At 41.6% G+C, this 20,000-nt stretch overlaps 1 protein-coding gene across 1 annotated transcript in view; it reads left to right on the forward strand.

Annotated features, from left to right (window-relative positions):
- Positions 1-20,000, forward strand: part of LOC138060696 (nucleolar protein 11-like) — a 37,198-nt gene that overhangs the window by 14,779 nt on the left and 2,419 nt on the right. The window contains exons 7-21 of the mRNA XM_068906550.1: positions 5,390-5,447; positions 6,365-6,501; positions 6,944-7,022; positions 7,571-7,808; positions 9,178-9,244; positions 9,340-9,423; positions 10,251-10,323; positions 11,546-11,577; positions 12,517-12,644; positions 12,944-12,989; positions 13,634-13,713; positions 14,503-14,601; positions 17,401-17,479; positions 18,724-18,813; positions 19,878-19,985. Coding sequence (XP_068762651.1) covers positions 5,390-5,447; positions 6,365-6,501; positions 6,944-7,022; positions 7,571-7,808; positions 9,178-9,244; positions 9,340-9,423; positions 10,251-10,323; positions 11,546-11,577; positions 12,517-12,644; positions 12,944-12,989; positions 13,634-13,713; positions 14,503-14,601; positions 17,401-17,479; positions 18,724-18,813; positions 19,878-19,985 — 1,398 coding nt within the window. The remainder of the gene's footprint in view (positions 1-5,389; positions 5,448-6,364; positions 6,502-6,943; positions 7,023-7,570; positions 7,809-9,177; positions 9,245-9,339; positions 9,424-10,250; positions 10,324-11,545; positions 11,578-12,516; positions 12,645-12,943; positions 12,990-13,633; positions 13,714-14,502; positions 14,602-17,400; positions 17,480-18,723; positions 18,814-19,877; positions 19,986-20,000) is intronic.

The following is a 20,000-nucleotide window of genomic DNA, read 5'->3' on the forward strand; positions in this document are numbered from 1 at the left end:
TTACACTGAAATTGACAAGCTGGCCAACGCGTGGAGTCCTGGGGCTAATTAAGTTATTCCCCTAGGAATATTAACAATTATCCCCTGTCACACCCCTCACGCAACACACAAAGACAAACGAGACAGAAAATCTGTTTGGGCATCTTTAATGAAAACCGAGAGACCCAAGGGGCCCGAGGAGACCCCAAGCAGAGAGAAAGAGGCCCAAACAGATTCAAAGGAGAAAAAGGAGAGTGCGAGAGGGGTATGGCAAGGGAGATAAGTGATAAAATATTATAAATACCAAACTACGACTACAAGGTTTGAATGTGCTCAGCGATGATCTGCGTGAGAACGAGTCTGTCGGCTAAAGGCAGTGATAAATACAACATGTAAGCGTCAGATCGCCAGTCTCCTTGAAGCTTAATAAGCTCTGCTGGGATACCACACTGAAAAGCGAAGGTAGCGCCGCCTCGACGAAGACTATGACCAGAGAAATCCTGGATCCAAAGAGATAAGGGACGCTAAATGCTGGATACCGTTGTTGAGGGACTTCGCCGTAATGCACGTGAGTTGGTTCGAGGTAGAAGCGAAAGTGAAGAGAGGACAAGCGTCAGGGGCAGGAACCATCCTCAGTAATAACTTGAGAGCGGTGGTTGGGCAGAGCAACGATCCGGGAATGAGGGGAACTGGAACGACAAGGGCTGTATCACCCGCTTGCCGAGTTTTGGTTCTGGTGACTGTAAAACAGGCGCCGGAATCGTTGAAGTGGACGCTACCTCTAGATAAGACGTGTTGTGGAGAGAAACTGTCAAACGCCTGATTAACGAGATTGGCTGTGCGAAAAAAGGTGAAGAAACCAACCAGAAGGGCGCACCACAAGGCTGAATGGGCAGAGTCGCACAGATTAAGGTGGGCATGGAAATGAAACAAAATCGACGGCGTAAGAGGAGCTTTGCGGTGGGGAATGTGAATCATGGACTTCCCAGACCTTTTTGCGTCAGTTTGACATGAATGTCGTCAAAGGCTGAAGCATCCAAGTGACAGATGACGTGAAGACGCCGCAGGGCGCTGAGATAATTGTTGATGGTGTGGTGAGATTTGACGGAGAAACTGACTAGAGTGATGAACGCGGCAATTGTAGATGGGGAAGCGGGGAAGGGTTGAAGCTTGTAGAAGTCGCAGAAGTTAAGGTAGGTGTTCCAGACGGAGTGATAGTTTCGCTTGGTGGCTGCTGATAAGGCAAAGTCTTGAATTCGATGGACATGATGCTGTAAATCGCATAGATGGTAACCTGGAATACGAAAAAAAAAAAAAATGAAGAGGTGATTACCACTGGCAGTCAAAACGAAACAAATCAAAGGAGCAACTATATTATTCCGTTAAGGTGTTGTAATGAAGATGAGCTGCCTCGTAGAAAATGTGTTGATATTGTGGATCATTGTCCCAGCGAGAGAGAGAATCAGCAATGGTATTCTGGTGACCCGGGATATAAAGGGCACGAAGCTCAAAATCAAAACGGGAAGCATAAAACCAAAGTTCGCGTAAACAGGATTGAACAAAAGGGACACGTGAGCGACCGGTGTTGATGGCAAGTTCAGTGTTTTGATTGTCAGTTCGTACTAAAATACGCTGGCCACGCACCTCTTCGGACCACAGTTTGAGACTAACGATGACAGCTAACATTTCGAGCGACGCGATGGACAGCAAGGCGGTGTCGATGAAAGGTGGATAAGAGGAGTGGAAGAAACGACCGTCGAAACAACCGCCAATGCCGGAAATGCAGGCGTCGGTGCAGAAACGAACAGTCGTGTCAATCCAAGGAGAGGAACGTTAAAGAGAGACTCCATTGTAAACGGTTAGAAACTCGTTCCACCAGCGCAGATCGGCTAGCAGGGCGGAACTGGGCGTGAAGTGGGAAGATTTGTGGGGTAGGCGACGGAGGTCAGAAAGCATTCGCTGCATGAAAATTTTTCCGGGGCTGATACAGGCGCAGATATAGGAAAGTTTGCCAATGAGTGACTGTAAATCAGATTTTGTGGTGCGTGGGGAACTGAGCCAAAGACGAATGAGGGCGGAGGCACGTGACAGCTTGTCTTCAGGAACTTCCAGAGTCATAGTAACAGTATCGTAAATGAGGCCGAGGAAAACCAGTCTAGTTGAAGGAGGGCAATCTTTTCCCAGGGAGGATTCCAGACCCAAGCGGTTGAAAAGGGTTTCAAGTTCCTGGAAGGCTTGAAGAGCGTTGTCGTGCGAGGACTCTACGCCACCAAAGTCATCGATGTAATTCACGCACTGGTGATGATAAACGGAAGAGAAAATGTGCGCAATCGCATTGGTAGTACGTTGGCAAGTGAGGGTGGCTGAACGAAGGCCGAAGGGAAGAACCAGATCAAAGTATAGAAGGTCATTCCAGTGGTAACCGAGTAAATTGTAATCCCTAGGATCAACAGGGATTTGACGATATGCGCGCTTCAAATCCTTCTTAAAAAGGAAACATCCTGGGCCCTTGGCGATGATGAGATCGACAAAGTCGGCGGAGCGAGGAAGAGAAAGATGAAAAGGTTCGTCCAGAAAGGAGTTTCTGGGGATGCCGTCATTAACGGAGGCACCGGGGGAAAGCTCAAATCCAGAACGACACGACGCTTACAGTCATCTTTGGGGACAGTTTGCAGCGGTGAGGTTTGGAGCGGCGACGGGAAAGGGTTCTGGAGAAATGGTCCAGCGGTGGCCCCATGAGAAATTTCGGCTGCGATGAAGGAGTTAATAGCATCTGGGAAACGGATTGCGGAGGAGTGGTTAGACTTGGAAGGTGTAGGAACGGAACTGGAGCGGTAGTTGATGGGCCAACCAAATGCGAGAAAAAGGGCCACTACAGAATCGGAGTACTTGTCGAGAGCGGATTTCCACGAAGGAATATTCAATTTCGAAGGAACGGGAACACGAGCTCCGAAGGCGTTGGGGTAGGACGACTTGGAGCAAAGGATATGGCGAACAACGGCGGCATACGAACGGGAACTGGAGAGCGAAGGCTGACCAGACGGCAAAACGGAAACGGGCGAGACTTCGGACGAAGGTAACGGAGCAAAAGGTGAGGTCGAAGATAATGGAGAGTGTTCGGGAGAGTTAGGAGAGATGACTAGTCAATCAGACGTGGGTGGTGTGGGACGGTTTGAAGAAGGCGGTGGTCGAGTAGGACAAGATGCAATAGTATGATCAGAGAGTTTGCAGTAGGCGCAGATGTGTTCCACATCCGGCTGGTGACTGGTGTTGTGACAAGTGCCAATGCGATTCCATTCGCGGCAATATAACCGTGAGCGGTTGCTGGGACCTGGGACTATGGCATTATTTGCTGACGGTGTTGTGTTGGGAAGTCGCTGAGATTCTGTGATGTTGAATCGCTCTATCTGGCTGAAATCATCGCCCCAGTTGGCGAGGCCGGCCTCGATACGATCTAACACGGCGCGTGAAAGGAAAGAACAGCGGGCCAATTATACTTTGAAGCGAGACGCATTAAGGACATCAAATGTCGCGTCATGACGGCTTGTTTCTCAGGTGGTTCGGAATTAACAATGTCTAAATAACCGTAAACAAATTTAGAAGTTGTAAGATCTTTAAACTTTTTCATGGCAAGACCAAATGGGACATGCAAATGAGGCCATTCTTGCGGATTAGTGATGCGTGTGTTGTGGTCAAGTTGACCTTGGGACTTACCGGCATTGTGTCCGGAACGAACGGTGTCGAGCGAAGGAATCGCTGCCGGTTTAACACTGCTAGGAGACGATAGCGATCGGGCCTTGGCTTGAGCTTCCAGTTCCAAGACTTGGATTTCCAGACGCTGTTTCTCTATTTGAAGTTTGAGTAGCTCCAAATCCTGGGAATTTCCCGGCATGGAGACCGGCGAGCCACGTGGTAGAGTGAGGTCGTCTTGAGGCGAATTTTTTGCACTTGGAGCGCTGTGAGGCGGCTGACTCAGTGAAGGGAGGTCGTAATCAAAACCCGTCGGTAAGGTAGGTGCCTTGACCTTGCGTTTACCGGCGGCAGAAGCCATGCAGAAAAGGTAAGAAAAGGAGACACGTTGAACGAACGACTCGAACGAAAAAACGAGCTAAACAAAACGATCATATTACACTGAAATTGACAAGCTGGCCAACGCGTGGACCAATCATAAGTGAAACCAAAACCAATTGTGGCCTTCACATGCAAATTTTCCTGCGCTTTGTGTCGGCTGCGTGTAATTACTTTGAGTTTTGATTGGTTTACTCGATTGTCTCCGTCCTTTTGGATTGGGCAAAGTAATTACTTTGGTTTTGGTTTTATGACACTTGATTGAAATTCACTGTATGTAGAATAGAATAATTACCATCACAAAACACTTGATTGAAACTTGCTCTAAAGAGGACCAACAATAATAAAATTATTACACTGTACATGTACTTATTTAATATTGAAGTGGCAGGTATTGGTAAATCCCAATGCTGGCTTTCAGCTCACAGCATGAAAATTAGCTTGCAATATTAATTTTACCTTTTTCGTCCTCAAAGTGAGACTTAGATTTTACGCTCTATATCCACACAATTTTACTCTTCAATGGGGTGGCTTCAGTGGTGAATGGTGTGGCTTCAGTGTCGGCTGCGAGTGGTCTCTAATTTCAGCGATGGATTGTGGGGCAGGCAAAATACACACGCTCAAGTGAAATTGCGAGGAGACATCCCTTACGAAAATGATTCAGACCTTACAGTAGACTAACTAAGGCCTAACCCTAACAGACCTGAAAGTAACCTTACTAGCGAAGCTTGAACAGAGCCTTATGAAAGTACAATAACCTTAAAACCAAGCCTTAAATAACTTAAATTCTTAAGGCTTCAAAGCCTTAAGAATTTAAGGCATTACGGTAACATTGAAAACATTCAGGCCTAAATGAGGCCATAAGAGAGCCTTAATTACCGCTCTAGCGCCCAAGCTGGGGTTGAATTACGTATGATACGTTAGATTTGCATAACTGTCTCAAATTCTCCCAAATCCCCCTCGTGTTTAGATGAGCTATGGAAACACGGAAAACATTCTCTATTGCTTAACCCATTGACTCCCAGGGGTTCCCCATTAACGAGTAAAATCGTCTGGCATTAGACAGAGTAGAATACAAAGTCTGGCCGGTTTCGGCCAGTTTGGACGTCAAAGGGTTAAGTAGCACCACAGATCTGGTTAATTTTAACAACCTCTATCTCCACTCAAAAACTATGTCCCCTTTAAACCATAGACCCCCGTGGGAGTGAGATATAATAGATAGATTTAGGAGTCACTGGGTTAACGGAGCACAACCGCATTCAAATTTGCTGCCTTTAATCACAGTCTTATGTACCATACAAAATAAATAATTATTACAGAGTGTTTTTATGTTTCATGACAGGATGCCTCGCTGTTGTCCTGTTGTGCGTGTGAGGAAGGGCACGGTATCACATCTTACTGTAAGTAAAACTTGTAGCGACTTTTCAAATATAAATTATTAATCCTGAGAAGGCATTAGTTGTGTAACTCTTCAATGTTATATCAGACCTTTTGGGGGTGTGGTGGATGGACCAGTTGATTGACTATTGGACATTGGATGGATTCTTAATGCGCAAATGAATAAAAAAATTAGAACAGGCTCCTTTAGTTAGGCACTCGATGAAAGAATTAACAATAACAATATCAGTTTGTCTATTTCATGGCTCGTTTGACTTGGCAGTTGATGAAAGAACAAACAATAGCAATAATTAATAAAGGCAAGCTACTTGGGCATTAAGATTTAAGATAACTGCCAAGCAACCAAGACACCTCAACAAATTCTCCCTAGATTTTGTAGCCACTTATGCCTGGAGCTTCGCGCATCACTTGAATTTCACGAAGATCGATAAGATCGTGGCGAATAACATTAGAAAACAAAAAAAGAAACAGCTCTGTGCTAACAAAAAAAACAAGCCTGATCGGTGGCTTGAACCCCCGACCTATCTTGTAATTCGCTGTGCGCATCATTTGGTTGACCTACCGATGCATGCAATAACATAAGCTTACACTATTAGATTTAAAGTGAACAATGAACAGTAAGTGTTGCATTGTTGATTCCATTGTTTTCGAACGCGAAGCCGATAGTATTTTTGCATAGCTTATTTCTCGAAAATGAAGCTCAAATCAGATTAAAAAATACCATGACAATGTTCTTAAGTTCATTTCCAGTCAACTTACAAAATTTGGGCTAGTTTTGAGCAAAACTAAAAATTGGCCAAACGTTGTCACTTACTAGGTTCTAGGTTCTTCTTCAATTGATTTATTGTTGGCACAAATGCTCAGTCAGTCATTGATGGAGCTAAGTGAGTTATTGGTTTTGTTTCTTTCACTGCAACAGGGTCTGATGGCTCACTTTGCTTCACGGAGCTGGAATCCATCCTAAAGTTTGCACTGTCAGACTCAAATAATAGGCCATCACCACTTACCTGCAGAAGAATACAGAGATTGCATCCTCTTCACTCTGGAAGTGACAAGGTTAGGGTATTACATAGAGTTGTAGGACTGTTTTTTTCATGAATTATTAGTTGTAGTGGATCAATATCCAACTGACAACTACTACTTCAGTTGAAAGAATATTCACAAATGGAAATTGTTATTATTATTATTATTATTATTATTATTTCTTCTTATTATTATTTCTTCTTCTTATTATTATTATTGTTGTTATTATTATTATTATTATTATTATTATTATTATTATTATTCTGCCGATTTACAACACAATAACCGAGCCCATTCCTTGGGCCTAGGGCTAAAATGAGGTAAATGGGGGGGGGGGGGGGGGGTGTTGGGCGCTCAAAATTATTTTTTTGGGGGGTGGGGTGGGTGCTTATTCGAGGCTGGGCGCTTATTAACTTTATTATTATTATTGTGCACTGTATTATTATTGACATGATCATGTGTTGTAATCCTGCAGGGCTCAGTTGCTTTAGCAGCCATTGATCCTGAACGTGTTTGTCTCTGTGGAAGCATAACTATTGAAGGAAAATTAAAAGGTGACTACGAACACTTGATAGGGAGCTTTAATTCATGATGATAACTATATGGCAGCGGTAACAGCAATAGGATATGCTCTACTTCACCACTATTGGACAGTTTTGAACAAGTTGGTTCACACTATACCATACCGTAACATAACGCAAAGATTTTGTGGAGTTTGTCGTTGTTGTTTGTTATACTTCCCAACATTGAAGCACACCTCATTTCTCTCAAATCAGGGAATATACTGTTTGTAACATTTATTGCTGTGCTTTCACAATCCATTTGTCCATCCTGATTCACAGGCTCTACGCTGAAGTGAACTTCAATTTTTGACCCTCATGATTCATAGTGAAACCTTAATTTGATGTGGAATAATTGCAGGCTGTACATGTACTTTATAGTAGGGTTCTCCTCAACGGTAGCTCAAGGTTTAAACAGCAAGTCTGGTAGACAAGTACAATCCACTACGTTGAACCAGTCATCAGGCATAAAATTTGTTTTTACCCAGAATTACTTTTGTCCTCAGCTAAAATCCAGACTAGTTTTTTTCTTCGTTTGTTAGATGCTATCATGGTGTGGGATATAAAGTACGGAACGTTACAGTCATGGCAAACTTTGGACAAAATGCTAGCCAAACAAAATACATTGCAGAGTTTAGGACAGCCCGAAGGAGCTTTCTGCGCTTGTTACATACCAGGCTTTATTTGTGTTGGCTTTTGTCACACAGTAGCTGTGTGTCAGTTCTGCACATTTCCGTGTTCTTTGGCATCAGTCCTAGGACAACTTGATTGCACTGCGAAGTAAGTCTATTTTGTTGTCACCACATATCCCTTGGAGATCCTGTGCATTTAGGTCACATTTTTTGCATCGTTATCTTCCATCAAAGTTGAAAATTTTGGTTTTTTTAGGGGGGAATTTAGACAGTATGGCAGAAAATTAAAAAAAAACAAAAAATTGAAAACACTCTTCTTGAGTCTTACATACTCATTAAAATTACCTAACCCATTGACTCCAAGCTGTGGGACTAACGAGGTTTTACTCTTAGACTAACACCAGACAATTTTACCCTTCATCAATGGGGATTGGTTCAGCCGACCAGTTGGCACTGGACTTCCGTGTGTGAAGTCGCATGTTTGAACCCCAGCCGGACCAACACTCGGGGTCCTTAAATAACTGAGAAGAAAGTGCTGCCTTTGTACTACGTACATCTGCAAAATGGTTATACTTTCTAGTCTTCTCAGATGTGTTTGATAAGCCAGAAGCCCCATCTCAGTCACAGCCCTTTTTCATAAACTCTGTGAGACATTAAAGATCCCACACACTATTCGAAAAGAGTAGGGCACAGCATCCCTGGTGTTGTGGTCTGACCTTTCCAGCATGTGGTCGGCTTGGCAGGATTCAGTAGCTTGAAGGGCTGCTGTGTGAATGAGACCACAATTGAGTATAACAGCCAGAAGTCAGGCTACTTAGCCAAGTGCTGGAGCCTCACATAAACCTCAAGCTTCTATTAAGCCTCACTTCTAGGAGTCAATGGATTAAAACACGTTTACCTTAATCAATCACTGAAAAACGTCCCCTAAACCGGCCAGATTTAGTATTTTACTCTGTCTAACGCCAGACGATTTTACTCGTCAATGGGGAACCCCCAGGAGTCAATCAGTTAAACCTCTAAAATAGGACAAGCTGTTTTTGCTTTGAGAACGTAACATAGAAAAGATGACGTTCAAACAAAAGAATTCTTTTTTTAACCCATTGACTCCCAGAGGTTCCCCATTGAAGAGTAAAATCGTCGGGCGTTAGAGGCAGTAAAATACTAAGTCTGGCCGGTTTAGGCCAGTTTGAGTGTCAAAAGGTTAATTTCATTCTCATAGCATTAACTATTGACAAAATAAGAACGTTGTGAAAAACTGACATCTCGAACCTATGACGAGACCTTAAGAGATCACTGTAATCATCTGATCTTAGAACTAACTGTCAGAGTTTAATTTGCAGTCCTGTATATTCCCTTGCAATCCATCTGACTGTTAACTTAGCAGGCCCACACAAGGACAGAGAAAAACTGTGACAGGGATGGCCCACTCTTGTCAGAGTTTTTTCCGAGTCATCGTCAATTCAGTTGAAAAAAACATGGTAACATCATGATGGTTATTTGAAACATTTTATCAATAGTTTTTTGCAGGACGAGACTTTGAAGCCAGAGCTCCTTATTACACCAAAGTTGGCAAGACCAGGCAGGGTGAGTTGATGTTTTGACATTAAGCTCTTCATAATTTTACTGATATTCCATGTTCAGTTTAGTTTTGTTTACTTTATCATGATTTGTATTTGTAGCCTTTGAATGTTTGGAAAAAAACCATGAAAAAGAAAGATCACCTGGAAAAGAAAAAACTTCAGAAGCTCACTGATCCTTCAAAGGTACATTTCTGTAACGTGCAAAGTCTTCTACATGTATGTATGAGAAGTTACGATGAAGGCACCTAGTTAGACCTTTCCAGAAATTCTAGTGTTGGAAGGTTAGACTTGGCTTGTTAACTAGTAAATGAAGGGGTAGTTTCTAAAGAAACTGTGGTGCTGCATCGGTGGGGAAGTAGTATACAAAAATTTGGTTTTATCAACGGAGTTGATAATGTAAATTGGCCACCGTACAGAGATTCTAAAAGCTGACGTTTTGAGCGTTAGCCCTTCATCAGAGCAAATCTATTCGCTAACGCTCAAAACGTCAGCTTTTAGAATCTCTGTACGGTGGCCAATTTACATTATCAACTCCGTTGATAAAACCAAATTTTTGTTAACTAGTAGACTGACTAATAGAATATTTCATATTACTGACTTGTTGACTGTCTCCAAGGTGGCTGGTTGTCAGTCAGCAAAGATTTCAATAAGAGCAAGCAGTCAGCAAAAAAGACTCGCTGGCTATTTCAGCAGCATTTGCCTCCTATTTTGATCAAAGTTACTCCAAGTTTGATAAAGAACATGAAATATGGGCCATAGAATGCAAACCTTGGATTAGACAAGCTTTGTTCATGAAAAATCAAAAAGATCTTTCTCCAAAATGGAGAAATTTCATAGAGGAGCATATTTTTCCATGGACCACTTTAAAAGAACGTGCCTTCAAGGCTTGTGGTTCTTTCTCTGCCCACTCCTTCAAATTTCGCTGCCTGTTCACATTTTTTATTGAAAATGTCAAGTCGGACTTAGTAGACAACCAATTCATTGACTGGCTGTTTTTTTTTGTCATACAGACTTCAACCAAAGAGGCTTTGTACTCAGAATTGGATAGTTACACAAAAATGCAAATGAAATGGCAAAAACAAGGTACGTACAAGTGCATTGTACAGGAGTTAGTTAGTGAGTTGTACATGAATGGGAAGTGCATCAACAGATAGGTTGACTGATTGGCATGCTTCAAAAGTGGTGTTGTACCAAATTGTTAAATATGTTTTGGTCGGTAATAATCATTATTATTATTATTCACTCAAAATATTTCCCCGTTTCTGATTGGTTAAAACCACACGCATAATTCACCATAACCAGCTGCTGTTCACCGAATTTGGAAAGAAACTTCGTCATATTGAATCAATGACGTCAAAAGTGCAGCCCGCTGCAGATTATTGAACCGATGACGTCAAAATGACGTTAAAAGTGCAGCCTGCTGCAAATTATTGAACCCTTGACCGAAAAAAGCTGGGGACGAGATTGTGTTATTTTTGTTGAGCAGAAAAATGGCTGCGAGTAGGTTTAGAAGTTTGAGCAAAGAAAATATTTTGAATGAATAATAAAGCAATTATTGAATTCGGCTTTCGTAGAATATGAAGAATTCTGCAGATCTCGGAGGATGTTATCCACCTCGGCCTTCGGCCTTGGTGGATAACACCCTCCTCGACCTGCAGAATTCTTCATATCCTAATCAGCCTCATTCAGTAATTGCTAATTATTCCACTATTACGTCATTTTACCATAATTGGTCAAGAGAACGCGCAAAATATGAGACGGTAATACACGGTAGTGTCTCGGTTTGACCGGTTTAGAACATGCAGAGCAAATACGGATGGAACGGGAGTTTTTCAATGAAAGAAGTTGTTTTCAACACGATGCAAAGCCTGGGAATTTAGCTTTTCATCGCTTGTCACTCGTCATTTTGTTTATCCAATCAAATAAAGATATTTGACTGGCTTTTTGTGCTGTTCACATCGTTCACACGCGCCCTGAAGGACAGATGATGCGTTTTTTTTAGAACGCTCATACCAAATAAAATTGAAGTAAAATAACAACTTTTTTGTAGTGGAATAATAAATCTCTTTTTCGAGGGTTTAACATATAATACCCGTGGGCTTTTTGCCTATTGCGCGTATTTTTCCTCGCAAAATATCCGCAAAATATCCGCGCGTATTATATGTTAAACCATCGAATAAGATGTATGTATGATCATGACAGTGAGGATGAAGATGAGGACAGCACTGTGATGATGATGATGTTCATGACCAGCATTAGGGAGTGGAATTTATCTGATTAAGTTTTCTTACTTTGCCTGATATAGGGAACAAAGATAAAGCCTCACATGAGAAAGAGGTACTATGGTACAAGATAGAAGTTAAAACAAACAGCGATTGATTAAGTTGAAATGGCCAAAGAGCAAGAATATTTATGAAGATAAAAGATCTTACTGACAGAATTTAAGATTTAGTCAGGCCAGAAAACTTTTTTAGCTTCATAAAACTGCCCATGTTTTGTATCATTTTCCCTGTAATTGTGGAGTCAATGGCAAGGAAAAAAACTTTTATAGTAAAAGTGTTTTCAAGGTATGTCCCAAATGTTGCAAAATGTGATTCTTTAACTTGTACCCATGTTTTCAGTGCGTTTATTGGAGCTTTGAATCATACAAAAATTGTGTTACTCCTGAAATCTACGAAGAACTTCCTTAATCTTTTGCTTGCTTACGAAGATAATATTAAGGTCTTTAGTGTCTCATGCTCTAGTTCCGGTGAATGTTTTTCATAGCTCCATAGAACCCCCAAAAAATTATTTTTTGCCAGGAGCCATTAAGATCAACTTATGAACAGGCTCTAGATGTACATTGGATTGGAGATCTTTGCTTCAATTTGCTTTTGATGGGAAGGTGGAATGGGTGCTTCCTGCACCTGCCTCGAAATAGCCTCACATAGCCCCCATCTCTTCTCCCCACTCCAGTCCCCTACCTTTCTCGCTCGCCCTGTGTAGAGAGAGTCTGCCCGCAGGCTAGCCTCAAAATTTCCTTGCGTAAATCGTAATGTGGCAAACGGCTTCCATTTCAAATTCTCCATTAGATCATTTTCATTTCGAATTTCTTAGTAAGTAACTTATCATTTTCTGAGGGCACTGACTCTTCCTGTGTAGATTTCTTTCTTGGAACCTACAGTACCGGTGCTTTTAGAGGCAATGAGACCTATCACTCGTATAGTGACCAAGAACTGAGAACCGATGAATTACGGTATCTTAGTAACTGTTTTGTTTTTTTGCCTCCACCTTTAGTCTGAAAATGCAAATGTGTTATCACAGCATTTCGTATCTGGAGTGCTGTCCAGATGTGTTTATGAGAAAAGGTTTTGGGCTCGAGAACCAATCTCTAAGCTTCTCAAGACCAAGTGCGTTCCACCCAGGTAAGTTTGATATTTTTCCTCAATTCAGTCAATATCCTTAGTGGCATTATTTTTAATATATTTTTGCATTTCGTGTGTGAGCGGAGTTCCTTGCATGCTTCTCGGTCGCTTACTGCCTTTCTAGACGAGCACACACAGTTGATCGAGGAGAGGCATGTTCCATCTGCTACATATAAGGCTTTAGTGTCCCAAATTGTTGCCTGGTTTATTCAAGTTCTTAATGTGTACGTACCGTGGTAACATGACAAGAAGGCAGTCATAGGGACTAATTGAATTTTTTGGTGACTTTTTTTAACAAGCTGTAGCAAAGAATTGCTGAATTGTATTATGGAAAAGAATGACCTGGTGAGTTTACTTTTGAAGTTAATAGGGTTAATAGGATTTATGTTGAAACACTCTTCAATGTTCGACACCTGCAGTCTGTATATATCGGTGTTTAGAATTCGTTTAACATTATATTTAGAGTTATACAGCATGAATCCACAACGGAAGCAATGGATGAACTGATTCCCATACCTTCATCCAGTGAGATAAGAGACTGCTTGCTTGCGGATCTTAACTGTAGAATAACTCCAAAACACTTTTTTGCAGCTACGTGGCTACTCTGTTACGCGCAAACACGCAAACTGTGGCTACGTGGCTACATGGCTAAGTTCAAACAATGGCAAGAAAACCTCTGGGTATACAATTTACCTCGTTCTTAAAGCGTCTAAAAAGGTGAGGCATCTCATAGCGATGATCGTCACTGACCATGTAAGCGATAGAAGTACAACGGAAACTTTCGGAGTCACGTAGCCGCGTAGCCACCTTGCCACAGTTTACGCGTTTCTATATGTTAACAGCGTAATCACTCATTCACCCACTCACTTAGCCACTTGGTAACCACATATCCGCGTAGCCTTGAACGAGGAAGCGTTGGTTCGAGTGGCCGAGTATTCTGCAATTACTCTTTGCTGCCCGCTTTAATATGATTATGTATTTCTTTGCAGGAGCTGTTAAAAGAATGTTTCGAGAACATCAAGGGAATTCCCGAGGACACTGTTGTAGATTGTCTACGCCATGTTTTGAGGTTTTATCAACAATTTTTTAATAACCACTTATTTTTATTTTTGGCATAAATAACAATGATCACTTTAGAGCGGTTTTCAAATGAGTGTCGTAAAACCAAAACCAAAGTAATTACTTTGGCCAATCAAAAAGGACGGAGACAATGCAGTAAACCAATCAAAACCCGAAGTAATTACAGGTAGCCGACACAAAGCGCGGGAAAACGTGCACGCGTGAGCTACGATTGGTTTTGCTTTCACTTCTGATTGGTTGAAAAAGTGGCCAGAGAACTTTGAACCAATCACAGAGTGAAGCAGATGCAAAACAAAGTAATTCGCTAATTACTTTCGACACTCAATTGAAAACCGCTCTATTGTAGTCCTAAGGCGATATGGCCAAGAGCAAGTACTCTACTCATTGGAGAGACTCCAAGTCCAATAAAATATAATTCTTTTTTGGAGGGGAGGAACGGGTAACCGGAGTATACGTACCCGGGGCAAATTTGTTGGAGGCGAGTGATTTCGCCATTGCGCCAACCGTGTGTCACGTAAAAAGACTTAACACTCCATTGATAACCTCCCGTACCATCAATTAACTACTTTGTCCGAAGAAACATAGTGTTAGGATCCAGCCCAGGGTCTTGTTTTTGTTTTGTTTTTTCACTTTTCCCGTAAGGAACGTAGAATAGGATTCGGCTCTGACTGATAACCGGAAACCGAGGAGTAAGTTAAATAAACCTCTGACATAGTGTAGGCTATACGAAGCCTTGTGTTAGTTGGGAAATAAACAGACCACGCTCTCTTCTTTGCAGACAAGAACATACTTCACCGAAAGAAAACGCGGCAAAAAGTTTGCAAATGGAAGTACAAGGTGGTCAAATGCCATTGGAGAAAGCAAATTTCAAATACTTGTATCCTGAAAATTAAACAAACAGTATCGTTGCTATTCCAGGTTTTTTTCAGATCGAATTTATTTCAGTTTTCAACGCAACAGCCTCCGTAAAGATTGATCAACCTTGTTCATAATTAAGCATTGAATAGTAATGACTGGCTTGCATCTTATTTCTTGCGTCTTGAAGTCCTTCCATGGGGCATGCGTAGCTTTGATAACCGTGAAGCCAATGAAGACTTTAAGCAGCTTAAGTAGCAACAAGATGGTCGCCTCAATTTGCATTGTTGATGTCACTTGGCGACGATTCTACCCCTTTCAATTAGTAATGGTAATGGGACTAAGTGGAGTCCAATTCGGTCTAGCTGTAATCATACGAGTGATAACAAAATCCGCGGGAGTCCTATTTGTTTATCAGGAGTATGATGACCGACCGAATTGGACGACACGAAGTCCTCTTGTCAATTAAACATAAAAATTACAATTTCCGAGAAAAGAAGAAGAGCCAAGTTATGAAAGAAAGGGGAAACTTGGATGTCAAAGGAGGCGTAAAATTGTTTAATGTCGCTCTGAAAGAGAGAAAGCCACAATTTAGGACTATTTACACTGTTTCTATGGTGATTGAAACCAAGGCTGTGATTGGTTGATTTAAACTACAACTTTGAATGTGATTGGCTTCTTGAACTGTCCGATGACAACTTGGAAGGTAAATTAGTGAAAAATATGAGTTTTTTAAACCAATCACCATCGAGGAAATTGTAATTTTTATGATTAGTGTGATAAAAATGTGCTACTTAGCCCAGAGCGAAACTAGTCTGAGTAGTGCTTAAATGAACCTGCTTTCCAACAAAAAATAAGAGGGAATGTTGTTTACCATCAAATTTGTTTGAATATCTTTTTAAAGAAAGCGTTTGCTTCGGGAAATATACGTGAATTAGAGAATCTCTTTTTTCGGTCTCGACCGCGGGCGTCGCTATCTTAGATAACAGGGAGTTTAAGATCTGCGACGGCTACGACTACGACATAGCTACAAAACATTAATATAATTGGTTAAAAGAGCTTATTATATGGCTTGTATTTGTAGCCGATATAACGCGCGCTCTGATTGGCTAATTGTGACTGAATTGTAGGGCATTATTCTCCCGTAATGCCCACGGGCCGATTACGGGCTTGCAAAAACAAAGCAAAAGGTAATTAAAAAGCCATATAATAAACTATTTACTAACCGAGCTAGCTCGAGCCGTACTGGGGAATATTGGCCCTGGGTCGTTTTTGTACGGACCTCGCTGCGCTCGGTCCGTACTGCCACGACCTCGGGCCAATATTCCCCAGTACGGCCCTCGCGCTCGGTTAGTAAGAAGTTAATAAATAATCGTGCTGCACGTGCAGCACGGATCTTAGCAAGTATCTTTGCGGTCCTCTGCATAACGAAGACGTGAAATCACCAAATTTGATAATCTTTCATTCTCTTTTTTAACTCTAAAACCGCTCGTACCAATTTCTTTTTAGAATACTTCGCCGCCCGGCCCACATTGTAGGACGTGAGCGAGACTGAATAATCGCGAAAGACTTATGATAAAGCAAAACAACAACAACAACCTTTATTCACACTATTCAGGAAGAATAAAAAAGGAAGAAGAAAAAAAAACTACAGAAAACAAAATAATAGAAGATGTATAATTGTGTACAATTTTTGAATTAGTGTGCAACAGCCAAAGTAGCAAAGCTTTCGAGTTGGCTGCTTCTTATTTACAAGTAAAGAAAGGAACGAAGGAAACAAATAATAATTAAGACTAAACTAATTCACAAGGCAAGAAATGTTATGAAAACGGAATGGACATTGTCAGAAGACAATCATAAATATGATTACAAAGTGAAATTTAGTTGGAAATTGAAAACTATGACTGACGCTTGACGAGATTTTGAGGTGACGTTTTCGTCGACCGTCGCCGTCGTAGATCTTGAATTCCCTAATTGTGACGTGTTACGGTTGCCGTACACAAGCAATCATAACACAGTTATTCATGGTGGCGGTGCATGGGAAATTGGAAGGTGAAAAGCAGCATGGGTGACCCTGCAAGTAGTACAAGACTTTAGCCGATACAGCTCCAGGGATCATTAGAACACGCAAGCCACATCACTGCCAACAAGGTAGTAATCCTAGCCGTGGGTAGATTCCCCGTATAAACCTTATCAATTATGGGTTAATTGAAATCAGACTTAAAGGGAGGGTTTCATTTCTCTGCGCATGGGCAAACTGTCACGTCAGCCCATTTAATCCCGTTGTTATTGAAACAATCGAAAGCAGTGATGCAGCTAGGAATACAATGGCATAGAAGTGGAATTACTCATGAAATGGAATTACTTTTGCAATCATTTCCGTTGTGTTGTGAAACTACCGCATGCGAATAGACTTGTGCGTTATGACAAGTCTTGCGTAAAATAAAATGTTTGGCTCGTACAATAAATTCGATGGTCAAAACTAAATTTGATATTTTCTGTGTAAACCCGCAGTATTTTCCACCAAATTTGGACTTCAGTCATTCAATATATTTGCCTTAATATTGTCTGTGATTAATGACCATCATCTGGTTCAGTAAGAAACCGTAAAATTTACTTCTGCTTTCGCTAAAGGTTGGACATGCGCAAAACCATGAAACTGTCCCTTTAGCATAGCAAAGAAATCTGGGATTGGGCCGCCTGTGAATCCACATCTGACGCCCTTTCAGAAAAATCGACCCGGAACACGATGTGGGAAGATGCGAGATTAATTAAGCACTGTGAGTTTTTTAAAAGACAGCGATCTTTAACTGTTGAGAAGATGTGCCATATTGTGTTACAAAGTGAACGATGTTTTCCTCCTTCCTTGTTTAAAGAAGCTTCCTTTTGAAGATGTGATGGTAACTATTGAATTTTGTTGCTTTTAAATTACATGGTGGAAGGAACATGATAACAAACTTGATTTTATTTAAACGGCAATAATTTAAGATTTCATCAGGGGCTTGGCGTCCTTTACGCAAATATGGTAGGATTTTTTTGCCCCCTCAGTGCTTTGGCCTCTATGGCCTAGAGGCCAAAACCCGAGGAGGCAACCTAGAAGTCCCCGCGTAAAAAGGGTAATTGTATAAATTGGTAGATATTGCAAGGGAAATCAATTTCGAGGAAAGCACTAGATAACATCGACGTAAACCTGGTGAGCCATCGATATGTCAGCGGAGTCTTGAAAGATGATCGCTTCGTTTTCGCTCGCTCCTCGATCTCTCGCTTCTGATCGATCGCGGCGAGGATTATTTCAGTCATAAAACGGTCAGTAGATCGGTCATTTTCGAGACGTTACAGTAATTTTCTTCATGTCATAAATTTTCCCAGGTTGGGTCCTGTTGTTAGCGAATTGATTTTCAGTCTTTCAACTTGCAGCTAACAAATTTCCGGCGCTCTTCCCACTGTCCGAACGGATCCTGTAACGGGTATAAAGAAAATTAAAGAAAAAATAAGAGAGTTAATTATTAAAAGTTCCACTTTGTGAGCGGCATATATGGCTCACCAGGTTTAGGTCGATGTTATGTAGTGCTTTGTCAATTTCGATTTGCTCAACCGGGCGCGCAAGGTGGTATCGGTATTGCTTAAGCGGGCGCGCAAGTGGTATTGGTATTGTTCGGCACGACCGCGCAAGGAGAACCAAAGTGCTTGTCGGGTTAGCGATTGAAAAATCATACATTCAAGCAAATCTGATGCAAAGCGACGATTTGTCAGACGCAAATCGGAAACAGGGGCGACATGTTCAGCATGTAATTTAAACGTATCTCAACAGCCTTTCATACTATCTTAGGCGGAGGCAGATGTAGGGAAGACTAATACTTGTTTAAAGATTTTCTGTTATAAGGAGAAGCCATCCGAGTCATTTTCATCACCATTCCCCACTTCCCCATCGCCGTAGGAAAATCGAACTTGGTAGCTTTGACGAATTACTCCACTCAAGGATTTTCGTTTACACAGTGAAAATTTAGAGCCGACCCCTCCAGCAAAATTCAGTACCACTTACCAGCTTCACTTGTTGCTCTTTGTTTTCATCTAATCACTTTATATACAGTACAAAAATCAAAATAAATCGTACTATTCGTGATTCTTTTTTTTTTTTCCAAAGCTGTTGTTAAAGTTTTTCATGTGCCTCTTGGAACGTGGTCAGCCTGGCTTTCAAGACCTTATAGATTGTGAGACGCTAACCTATCCACAGGTAATAAATGCTATTGAAAGCTTTACGGAAGTCAAGTTCCTTAACCCCTTTTCTTTCGGTCCTCAATTCATGTGCGCGAAAAATGTCGCGTAACGGGGACAGTTTGCGAAAGCGCCGTGCAAACGGGCGCAACATTGCTGAGTGTTACGTGTTGGGTGTTGTTGGGAGTTGCACGATGTTTGAAACTGGTCAAACTTTTGAGCCAACAGCTCCCAACATTTCTTTTGTTCCGTGATGACCGAAGCGTAGCGCAGCAATGTGCACAGAGCTCACTTTTGATCCAACCGCTGTCCACAACCTTGGACGGACGGCACTCTTCAAACCGCATGCCTCATGATATGTTTGCTTACTGTAACTTGAGCCCACTGTGTCCCGCTCCCCGCGCATTTCTTTGCAGTGATTCCGCTTTTGTTAACTGAGCCCACACAACATGAAGTATCACGTGAGGATTCGGTCGCTAAGTAACCGCCGCGCAGGCTCAACGCAGTGAGTTTCGACCAATGGCAGAGGTCTCTTTTCCCGCACTCGTCAGCCCCAGCGAATGCAAAAGAAAAGCGACCTCTGCTAGTTTGGAAAAACAGATTACAACGTTTGTCAAATTCAAACTTTCTACAAGACTGTCGTTCAAAAGTCATTCAACTGAAAACTTGGAAACGTGCATTTGTAATTTGCGTCCTGTTACAAATTTGCCTACGTGTATGGGAACTGCACTTTTTTTTAACCTATCAGAACTGAGTAATTTTTCATGTACATTATTAATAAAGTTTCCATATCGTATCACATCACATCATAAAATTATCCCTTCAACATATCCCCGCAATATGTTTCCCATCGTGTACCCACGTGTACACATCTCCAATGAGTCTCCAGGGATCAGTATGAGAGCATCGGAGCCCAAGATCGAAAGGTCACAAGTTCCACTCCTGTTGTAGCCTGTAGAAAGCGTTTTGGTGTGTCATTAAATTCTTCACTGAGGAAAACTTCTGTCTATCTTATGTCAAAAAAAAAAAAAAAAAAAAGAGTCACTGTGGTCTTCGAAAGGAATAACAGTTAATTTTTTGCAGGTTTTGGATTGGGCCGGATTAGTATTAAACGCTCATTTTTCGCAGTTGGTAATATCACCTGAAGCCCACAAACTTTTGGTCAGATATCATAGTGTGGTTTCGCAACAGGTAAGTGACTGAAGT

The sequence above is a fragment of the Montipora capricornis genome, chromosome 8 (genome assembly GCF_036669925.1).
Source record: "Montipora capricornis isolate CH-2021 chromosome 8, ASM3666992v2, whole genome shotgun sequence".
Classification (NCBI taxonomy): Eukaryota; Metazoa; Cnidaria; class Anthozoa; order Scleractinia; family Acroporidae; genus Montipora; species Montipora capricornis.